General features: G+C 35.0%; 1 protein-coding gene across 1 annotated transcript; it reads left to right on the forward strand.

Annotated features, from left to right (window-relative positions):
* Nucleotides 1-4,637: 4,637 nt before the first annotated feature.
* Nucleotides 4,638-5,846, forward strand: LOC113468195. The gene is made up of 2 exons (XM_026824950.1): nt 4,638-4,933; nt 5,079-5,846. Exons 1-2 carry the CDS (start codon nt 4,694-4,696, stop codon nt 5,466-5,468), a joined length of 630 nt encoding a protein of 209 aa, XP_026680751.1. The 5' UTR covers nt 4,638-4,693; the 3' UTR covers nt 5,469-5,846.
* The last annotated feature ends 5,197 nt before the right edge of the window (nt 5,847-11,043 follow it).

Here is an 11,043-nt window from a genome sequence, read left to right on the forward strand (position 1 = left end):
TAAGAGTCTAACTATTAAAATCTATGTAGGTACCAATCACTTTAATTCCTAACGTGTTCGAGAATAAACACACAATGTTGTCCATAAGATCTAGAATTCAAGGGTTGATCCGATATTTAGTTGCATTTTACAGAGCTTGCAAGCTAAAATCAGTTAACAATAAATTTGTTTCTACTTTTCAGTCCTAATGAAATAGTTTGTTAGATTTTAATGCTTGGATTTATTCGCAGATCTGAAGCAGTCTTCAAAATACTTCAAATAGACATGCTAAAATTATTATTGTACGGCAAGTAGGTATGTTTCTATGTAACTACAATATGTAAATTAGATTTCTTCGACTACACCAAAATCCCAATCTTCAGGGACCGTAAACGAGTATCCAAATATCCTAGGCCAATTCCGAATAATATTGCAAATGTATGCAGTAGATAATAAAATTATGAATTAACGGAATCTGATGTTAATATAGTTGTTTATTAACATTAGAACTCATTTCTATTTTGTAGGTACCTAGGTGTATCTTCATACTTCATGTGTAGTGAATACTATTTTTCAGGTATCCCATATCGTTGAACTCCAATAACTTCTCACTTCTAACTCGTGCTGAGTAAATTACATGCACTCATTCGAAAATTATTCCAACACCTTGTTAATGAAATTTTCCCTTTCATAATTAATAATAAGTACTTTTAACTATAGTAGGTGAATGCAAATATGAGTAATTTATCTTTTGAAGGTGTGTCCAAACATAGTCGACCGGCCGACGATCGACGAGGTAAATCTATGTTATCGAGGCAGTTTGGACGGTTCAGTCGACATCAATCGATGTTGATCGACGGCCGGTTAACTATGTGTGAACACACCTTTAAAAACCTAACAGAGAAGAGTTCTAGATCTAACTTAAAACTCAGAATATGTTCAGTTTTTTCCAACACCTTGTTAATGAAATTTTCCCTTTCATAATTAATAATAAGTACTTTTAACTATAGTAGGTGAATGCAAATATGAGTAATTTATCTTTTGAAGGTGTGTCCAAACATAGTCGACCGGCCGACGATCGACGAGGTGAATCTATGTTATCAAGGCAGTTTGGACGGTTCAGTCGACATCAATCGATGTTGATCGACGGCCGGTTAACTATGTGTGAACAGAACACACCTTTAAAAACCTTACAGAGAAGAGTTCTAGATCTAACTTAAAACTCAGAATATGTTCAGTTTAAAGGGTGGGGTCTAACTATTAAAATCTATGTAGGTACCAATCACTTTAATTCCTAACGTGTTCGAGAATAAACACACAATGTTGTCCACAAGATCTAGATTAATCTAGAATTCAAGGGTTGATCCGATATTTAGTTGCACTTTACAGAGCTTGCAAGCTAAAATCAGTTAACAATAAATTTGTTTCTACTTTTCAGTCCTAATGAAATAGTTTGTTAGATTTTAATGCTTGGATTTATTCGCAGATCTGAAGCAGTCTTCAAAATACTTCAAATAGACATGCTAAAATTATTATTGTACGGCAAGTAGGTATGTTTCTATGTAACTACAATATGTAAATTAGATTTCTTCGACTACACCAAAATCCCAATCTTCAGGGACCGTAAACGAGTATCCAAATATCCTAGGCCAATTCCGAATAATATTGCAAATGTATGCAGTAGATAATAAAATTATGAATTAACGGAATCTGATGTTAATATAGTTGTTTATTAACATTAGAACTCATTTCTATTTTGTAGGTACCTAGGTGTATCTTCATACTTCATGTGTAGTGAATACTATTTTTCAGGTATCCCATATCGTTGAACTCCAATAACTTCTCACTTCTAACTCGTGCTGAGTAAATTACATGCACTCATTCGAAAATTATTCCAACACCTATCCCATATCGTTGAACTCCAATAATTTCTCACTTCTAACTCGTGCTGAGTAAATTACATGCACTCATTCGAAAATTATTCCAACACTCATAATTGTTATAAATAATATAAACATAATTATTATAAATAAACTCCCTATTCGTGGCACAAGCTTTGCTTTTACGGATGGTTATCTTTCTTTTCAAGGTTTTCAAGACATGCTCCACACACGAACATACATACGTACCCAGGTACGTTCATAGGCACTACAATACTTAAGTACTGGTACCTAGTCAAATAGTCCATTTCGTGGAAGCTCATTGCTCCAGCCCTCCTAATAAAGGATTATAATTATGTAGTAGGTAAGTACTCGTATACCTACCTTCTTCCAAACGAGCAAGCGTTTACACCCAGTATAAATACAGAGGAAAGATCTCATTGAGGTAGGCGTCCATTTTTTTTTTTTTTTTAATCTGGGATTAATTACACCCAGTATAAATACAGAGGAAAGATCTCATAGAGAGGGGGTCATTTTTTTTTTTTTTTTTTTTTTTAATCTGGGATTAAACTATTATTTATCATAAGTATATTTATCAAGTTTACGAAGAAGAAGAAGAAGAAGAAGAAGAAGAAAAAAAGGATAATTATGTAGCTATTGATTAGTGTTCTAAACACTTCCAAAGTTCTAGTCCACAGTATCTGAATGAGGGTTGATAATAATTATTTAAAAACGTTTAGAAGCCGCGGATACCATTCCGAACACCTTTCTTAGTCAGATTGAAGCCGTATTGAATATTTGACTTCTTTAGATTTAACATGATTCAATCAAAGAGATTCCGCAGATAACGACCACAGTCACATACTTAATACTATTTGATTATTTGACTTCTTTAGATTTAACATGATTCAATCAAAGAGATTCCGCAGATAACGACCACAGTCACATACTTAATACAATAATTATTATTAGGGTTCCATGGTCTTACCTTTACGGGTTTCAGACTGTTAAAACTTAACGGTGATTGACTGATTGATTTTTCTGTCGACTTTTATCAAGTCTACACATGGACAGTGCACTCATTTAAACATATTAAACTCAGGGTCAGCAGTTAGTTGCATAGACCATTTTTTTCATTATTATTATTTAAAACGAGTAGAGAGAGAGAGAGAGAACAGGAAACATCGAGACAACTGTCCAATGTAGCTGGATATACCTACCTACATTTAATGTCTACTAAGTTGATAGTTTTGCTAATGAGGACTTGTGTTGATTCGTACCTAAATTATTCCAAAATATTTCTTAAATCCAAAAATTACCGTCTACTAAGTTGATAGTTTTGCTAATGAGGACTTGTGTTGATTCGTACCTAAATTATTCCAAAATATTTCTTAAATCCAAAAATTACTAACAAAAAATGTTTTATTTTGTTGGATAAAAAAAAGTCCATAAATCTCTAAACTATTCTGAATAAATTATAATAAATCTAATGAAGAAATATACCGAAAGCCACCACCAGTTTGAGAGCATTCCTAATGATTTAAATGAACAACTCTATCTCTATCTGAATACGAGTTCCTATGTCTTCAGCCGCCTCTTATTTTTCCAAATTGTTCTTGCAAAATCGCACACCACCTTATGTTTATGTCTATCTGAATACGAGTTCCTATGTCTTCAGCCGCCTCTTATTTTTCCAAATTGTTCTTGCAAAATCGCACACCACCTTATGTTTATGTATGGTAGACGGGCAACTTTTCCTATTAATTGGAGGTATCGCATATTTTGAAGTACGAAATTATTAGGTACCTATAGATATCCTATAATTTCATAGACGTAACCTTACCCGTATTTATACGGAGGTATCGCATATTTTGAAGTACGAAATTATTAGGTACCTATAGATATCCTATAATTTCATAGACGTAACCTTACCCGTATTTATATTTAATAGGTATTTATACACCATGACTGAGTCTACTTCTGCCAATGTTACCAGAATTGGTACTTATAGGTACCAAGTGCCTTTAATAAAGCTAAAATTTAACGTCGAAGCTGAAGCCACCTTCCATGTTAGTCAACCGGGGTCGACTGACACATCCACATTGCCTCTCAACAACAGTCGGTCGACTAAATACGTATGTTTGGACACACCTTAATACTCTTAACCAATAGTAATACAATTATCATCATTACTTCCTTGAAATAAATTTTGAATGGGTTTGCACCGCGCCGCGCCGGTTGGTCTGACTGATTTTTTTCTTCAAGAGGTTCGACAGAGGGATCTGTAATTGCTAAGGTCTTATCGTCCCGAAATCGAAGAAGAGAAGGAAGACAGGATAGGAGGAAGCCAGCCCTTCCGAGAACGAACATTATCCGTTCAGGGATCTGTAATTGCTAAGGTCTTATCGTCCCGAAATCGAAGAAGAGAAGGAAGACAGGATAGGAGGAAGCCAGCCCTTCCGAGAACGAATATTATCCGTTCAGGATAAAATGGTCTAACTGCACTCTAAGTGAAAGTTTCTGATATTGTGATCATGATAAAATTTCAACCACTTTTTCCAGCCAGAAAAGGTGGTATTTGGTGTATAGATAGAGTGCAGTATCATGGGTCAGCACTGTCAGCAGTAGTTTTTGACGAATTTGTTTTCCAACACTCTAAGTGAAAGTTTCTGATATTGTGATCATGATAAAATTTCAACCACTTTTTCCAGCCAGAAAAGGTGGTATTTGGTGTATAGAGTGCAATATCATGGGTCAGCACTGTCAGCAGTAGTTTTTGACGAATTTGTTTTCCATTTATCGAAAAAACTCTCTTTTTATTATTCTTTTTTGAAATGGTCGGTCGTTTCATTTTGTATTTTTCACTTTTCTTTACCCCGGCCTTTACTACTGTGGATATCACTCTTCCTCAGTTTCAGTATGTGGCTAATCATTTATCTTCAGATGAATGTGTTTTGTTGATTCAGGAATTGTTCAGAATCGATTCAGATATTCCCGAAAATTTGTCTTGTTTGGAATTGCTTCTATTTTGGAACAGTTCGCCTGAGGAGGGTCTCGGAGAAACCCATCATTTGGTAAGTTGGACGTGGTGTACTTCATGAGCATATCAGAGTTGGTCCTAATTATTAGTTGTACCTGACTCGAGTTACTACCCTATTTATTGGTCACTAAGCCACGTGAGTTTCTTTATTATACCCATCACATTTTGATCCATTCTAGGTATGCAGTTATTTGGAAAAAATGAAAAGGACCGATCTATCAATCTGGTTGTCAAAGTCTGTTTTTGAACAGTTGCAATTATCTCATAAAAAGTCTGTACAAACAGTTGACGAAGTTATCATAACTGACCAAGCAATGAATAATGATAATGAAGACGCTAGTGATGATGGTATGAACATTGACAACGAGTGGTCAGTGTTGGATACAGTGGGATATGTAATCATGTTGATCTGCTTACTGCTCAGTGTAGTTCTGTGTGCATCTGTGTTCATACCAAGAAACAAAGCTGGACGTGACGAATTTAACACGAGATTTCTAAGTCAAAACAAAAAGTATAGTTACAAGTATATTAGCAGAGGTACTGAAAAGTCCTTCGGTGAAACTATCTGATTATGTATCTACTGAGAAGTTAAAGATAAATCTTGAATTGCTGTCTGGTGTGTCGGTCTCCGGCGACCCAAAATTCAGTCAAAATACAGCTACCCGTTACTCCAATGAATGAAAAGTATTCAGGTTCTCCCCTATCACTATCACAAATAAATTAACTTCAAAACTTTGGACTGAATATGCAATTGGTGGAATTCAGATAGTAACTCCAACCATGCCTGGTGGACGATTGAAGGGGACATTGCTGGGTTCCTCCTCAATTCCCGAATACTGTAAGAGGTCCAAAATTTAAGCCTCAAGGAATCGAATATCCCTTTTTATTAAGCTACAGACATGGCCAAGATCAATAGGTAGGTAATATCCTATTTCTTTCTTTCTTCCTCCTCTCTTAGACTTCGGGACATAAGATCTTAGAGGTTATACAGTTCCCTCTATCAAAACTCTTAAAAAAAAAAAAAAAAAAAAAAAAAAAAAAACTACAGAGGTTCTAGAAGAAACCTTCCAGCATCCAGACATCGTTAATATGAGAATACAGTACTGTAAGTATCACATAAAAAATAACCCTTTATCATTGCCGAAAATTCGCAACATCTATTGTTCAGCAGATTTTTTTTCTTTGCGAAATACTAAACCTCTCAGACTTGGTAAAAAATCGAGTTGAAAAATAATAATACATAGTTATAACCAGAATGATGTTCGAAATAAATTCAAGTTCCTAGAACAAAATCCTAAAAATGATATTGACAATAATACTAATAATGATATTGACAATAATACTAATGTTTCTAATTAGTATTATTGTCTTTTTATTTTTAGACTTGATTTATTTCTATAGATCACAATGCTCCTTTAGAATAGACTCGGGGGAAAAAAATTCAATTGAATTTTATGGAGCCTGTACGTACAAACGTACACAACTACACATAGGTCCTTATCCCATATCTAACCCACTCTGGTATGTTAGAAGAAATTCTGCATATTATACCGATTACTAGCACTGAATTAATAGTGATTATAAGTTAGTAGGTACCTATAACAAGCCTATTTGTATAGTAAGGAACATTTTCAGAAATACCTAGTTCCCTATAAAAGGGTGAACGTGTCACAGGCGGGGAAAATCTACAATTATTATTATTATTATTATTATTATTATTATTATTATTATTATTATTATTATTATTATTATTATTATTATTATTATTATTATTATTATTATTATTATTATTATTATTATTATTATTATTATTATTATTATTATTATTATTATTATTATTATTATTATTATTATTATTATTATTATTATTATTATTATTATTATTATTATTATTATTATTATTATTATTATTATTATTATTATTTGAAAATTTAGACATTATTTTACTCACTCAAATATAGTACATGCGTACATATCGTGATAGGTTTATACTTGCATGGTCGATCACCTGGTATTATTAAGAAGTTTTAACTTGGTTATGAATTAACGAACCTCGAAGTCACACGTTATACATGACGCCTGCCACTTACGCCCAGACCGTCTGACATACCTGGGTCTCGACTTCTCGACCTTTTTCGGCCACACACGTTAAGACGAGATGGTCTGACAAACATGTTGTGACTGTGACACTATTCCGAGTTCAACTTGAACCTAAGAAGTTTTAACTTGGTTATGAATTAACGAACCTCGAAGTCACACGTTATACATGACGCCTGCCACTTACGCCCAGACCGTCTGACAGACCTGGGTCTCGACTTCTCGACCTTTTTCGGCCACACACGTTAAGACGAGATAGTCTGACAAACATGTTGTGACTGTGACACTATTCCGAGTACAACTTGAACCTCAAAGGGGGTTTTTTTGTAGATTATGTATCTACTGAGAAGTTAAAGATAAATCTTGAATTGCTGTCTGGTGTGTCGGTCTCCGGCGACCCAAAATTCAGTCAAAATATGATTATGTATCTACTGAGAAGTTAAAGATAAATCTTGAATTGCTGTCTGGTGTGTCGGTCTCCGGCGACCCAAAATTCAGTCAAAATACAGCTACCCGTTACTCCAATGAATGAAAAGTATTCAGGTTCTCCCCTATCACTATCACAAATAAATTAACTTCAAAACTTTGGACTGAATATGCAATTGGTGGAATTCAGATAGTAACTCCAACCATGCCTGGTGGACGATTGAAGGGGACATTGCTGGGTTCCTCCTCAATTCCCGAATACTGTAAGAGGTCCAAAATTTAAGCCTCAAGGAATCGAATATCCCTTTTTATTAAGCTACAGACATGGCCAAGATCAATAGGTAGGTAATATCCTATTTCTTTCTTTCTTCCTCCTCTCTTAGACTTCGGGACATAAGATCTTAGAGGTTATACAGTTCCCTCTATCAAAACTCTTAAAAAAAGAAAAAAATAAAAAACTACAGAGGTTCTAGAAGAAACCTTCCAGCATCCAGACATCGTTAATATGAGAATAAAAAGTATTAAGTATCACATAAAAAATAACCCTTTATCATTGCCGAAAATTCGCAACATCTATTGTTCAGCAGATTTTTTTTCTTTGCGAAATACTAAACCTCTCAGACTTGGTAAAAAATCGAGTTGAAAAATAATAATACATAGTTATAACCAGAATGATGTTCGAAATAAATTCAAGTTCCTAGAACAAAATCCTAAAAATGATATTGACAATAATACTAATAATGATATTGACAATAATACTAATGTTTCTAATTAGTATTATTGTCTTTTTATTTTTAGACTTGATTTATTTCTATAGATCACAATGCTCCTTTAGAATAGACTCGGGGGAAAAAAATTCAATTGAATTTTATGGAGCCTGTACGTACAAACGTACACAACTACACATAGGTCCTTATCCCATATCTAACCCACTCTGGTATGTTAGAAGAAATTCTGCATATTATACCGATTACTAGCACTGAATTAATAGTGATTATAAGTTAGTAGGTACCTATAACAAGCCTATTTGTATAGTAAGGAACATTTTCAGAAATACCTAGTTCCCTATAAAAGGGTGAACGTGTCACAGGCGGGGAAAATCTACATAAGAGGGAACTTTAACTGCTATGGTCTTATCGTCCCGAAATCGAAGAGAGAAGGAAGACAGGATAGGAGAAAGCTAGCCGTTCCGAGAACGAACATTATCCCATCAGGATAAAATCCGCCCTGGGCGGGAATCGAACCCGCGGCCTAGCGCTTACAAGTCAGACGCACTACCAACTAAGCTAAGTAGGCTGGCACATTTATTTCGATCGAGAAGAATAATATGAATAATATGATCTCCACATACCAAACATCCCTGTTCAAAGTTCCACTTTATGTAAACACTACCTACCTACCTACCTACCTACCTACCTACATATGTAGGTAACTACCTGCCTTTGTAGGTACCTACATAGGTAGGTAGGTACCTACATAGGTAGTGTTTACATAAAGTGGAACTTTGAGTAGGGATGTTTGGTATGTGGAGATCATATTATTCATATTATTCTTCTCGATCGAAATAAATGTGCCAGCCTACTTAGCTTTGTTGGTAGTGCGTCTGCCTTGTAAGCGCTAGGCCGCGGGTTCGATTCCCGCCCAGGGCGGCTTTTATCCTGATGGGATAATGTTCGTTCTCGGAACGGCTGGCTTTCTGCTATCCTGTCTTCCTTCGATTTCGGGACGATAAGACCCTAGCAGTTACAGTTCCCTCTGTCAAACCCCTTTAAAAAATGTACATGTACGAAGAAGTAACTACTTGAATAAGTGCATGATAATAAAATGGAATGAAAATATCTAAATTTGAAAATAGGTATAAGTACCTATGCTGATATTGAAAAATAGTGATAACAAAATGCGTAGATAGGTACCTATTCGATCTATTTGAGCCCCTAACCCAAATCCCTATGGTAATAAGCTCACAGCGCGTCGTACGATATTGGTAGATGACGTCATCACGGGAGTACAGTGTTGTCGCTACGTATGATATCGGCGTGCTTGAGACTCTCATGTTCCGAGAGCTGTATCTCACGATCTGGTGAACGCATTTTCTTCGTTTTAGTCTCAATATTTTTTTTAATTTTTATAGTTTTTTCTGAGATAATAAAAAAAAATCATGAGAATCACCAATTCTACATACATAGACAGTAAGTTCCAGTAAGCACGCCCCCGCGCCGGTGTCTCTGCTCATTGCAGACTTACCAGAAAACTGGAAATATGTCATAGTGATGACTAGATAGCCGCCTCTGGTGCCTAATTTTGAATAAAAACTCCGCTTATCAACTCATCACAGTTCATTGGAATACATGAATACATTGATTTTTATACGACAATTCTAGTGTAGGTATTGATAATCATTTGTTTCTGTAAAAAAAAAAAATCTGAGGACTGAAGAGTGAGGAGCATTGGAAATGATTCAATAAAATCATTATAAAAATGCTGCAATGGAATAATTAATTATTTTTATTTTCATTATCCAATGACGGATTCGAGCACTGAGGCCGAGAGGAATTTGTGGCGTAGCTAGCGCAGGGGATTTGGAATTTGCCGAGGGAAAAAATCTGGTGTGAACATCACACGACACTTTCCTTATCCTATTGAATGGTGCTTATTTGGGGTGTTCTGTTGTAACATTTACAATATCTCTAACCGTTTAGTCGATATAGCTGAAAACCGCCAAAAAGCGGTCGAAATTATCCAATGACGGATTCGAGCACTGAGGCCGAGAGGAATTTGTGGCGTAGCTAGCGCAGGGGATTTGGAATTTGCCGAGGGAAAAAATGTTCATAGGTATCCAAATTTAATAGCTACATAAAAAAATGTAGATAATGGTGTTGTTATGGTGGACAAATATAAAACGCGAAAATAGGCCCTTGAATACATTACTCGAAAATTGTCGTGTTTTATTGATCGTCAGTCACCCCTGAAGACTGGTCGAAATACGTGTTTTGGCACTAAAATCTGACCATCGAAAATTTGACCCGATTACATTACTTTCCTTCCTATAGGATAAGGAAAGTAAAAATGTTCATAGGTATCCAAATCTAATAGCTACATAAAAAAATGTAGATAATGGTGTTGTTATGGTGGACAAATATAAAACGCGAAAATAGGCCCTTGAAGGCTTGAATACATTACTCGAAAATTGTCGTGTTTTATTGATCGTCAGTCACCCCTGAAGACTGGTCGAAACGATAGTAAGTACCCTATTGTCCATGTCTAAACGATATTTGTTGCAAAGAAGATTACCAGTTAGGTACTAGACTTTCAGGTGGTCATTCAGAGAAGACTCAATTTGGTAGGCAGTTATTTCAAAAGCAATAATAATAGAACAGCAATACTCTAGCTTTAATATGCAGAAATATTGCATGCATGAATTGCATGATGGGTGTTAACGTTAACACAAACCCTTCTAAACAAAGAAATGAATCGTGAAGTACTCAGCTACAAAAACACTTAGTAGGTACAAGTTTCGAGCTAAAAAAAAAGTCTACATATTTATTGAAATACCCACTTTTTATTTTTTCCTATGCGCAAAAAAAAAAAAAAAAAAAAAAAAAAAAAAAAAAAAAAAACTTA

The sequence above is a fragment of the Diaphorina citri genome, unplaced genomic scaffold (genome assembly GCF_000475195.1).
Source record: "Diaphorina citri unplaced genomic scaffold, Diaci psyllid genome assembly version 1.1 scaffold674, whole genome shotgun sequence".
In the NCBI taxonomy this organism is placed as follows: domain Eukaryota; kingdom Metazoa; phylum Arthropoda; class Insecta; order Hemiptera; family Psyllidae; genus Diaphorina; species Diaphorina citri.

Excerpts from the sequence above, each read along its gene's own strand:
- LOC113468195 (XM_026824950.1), top strand. The coding sequence starts at position 4,694 with ATGGTCGGTCGTTTCATTTTGTATTTTTCACTTTTCTTTACCCCGGCC. Across the intron at positions 4,934-5,078 it reads TCGGAGAAACCCATCATTTG|GTATGCAGTTATTTGGAAAA; the intron begins GTAAGTTGGACG and ends GATCCATTCTAG.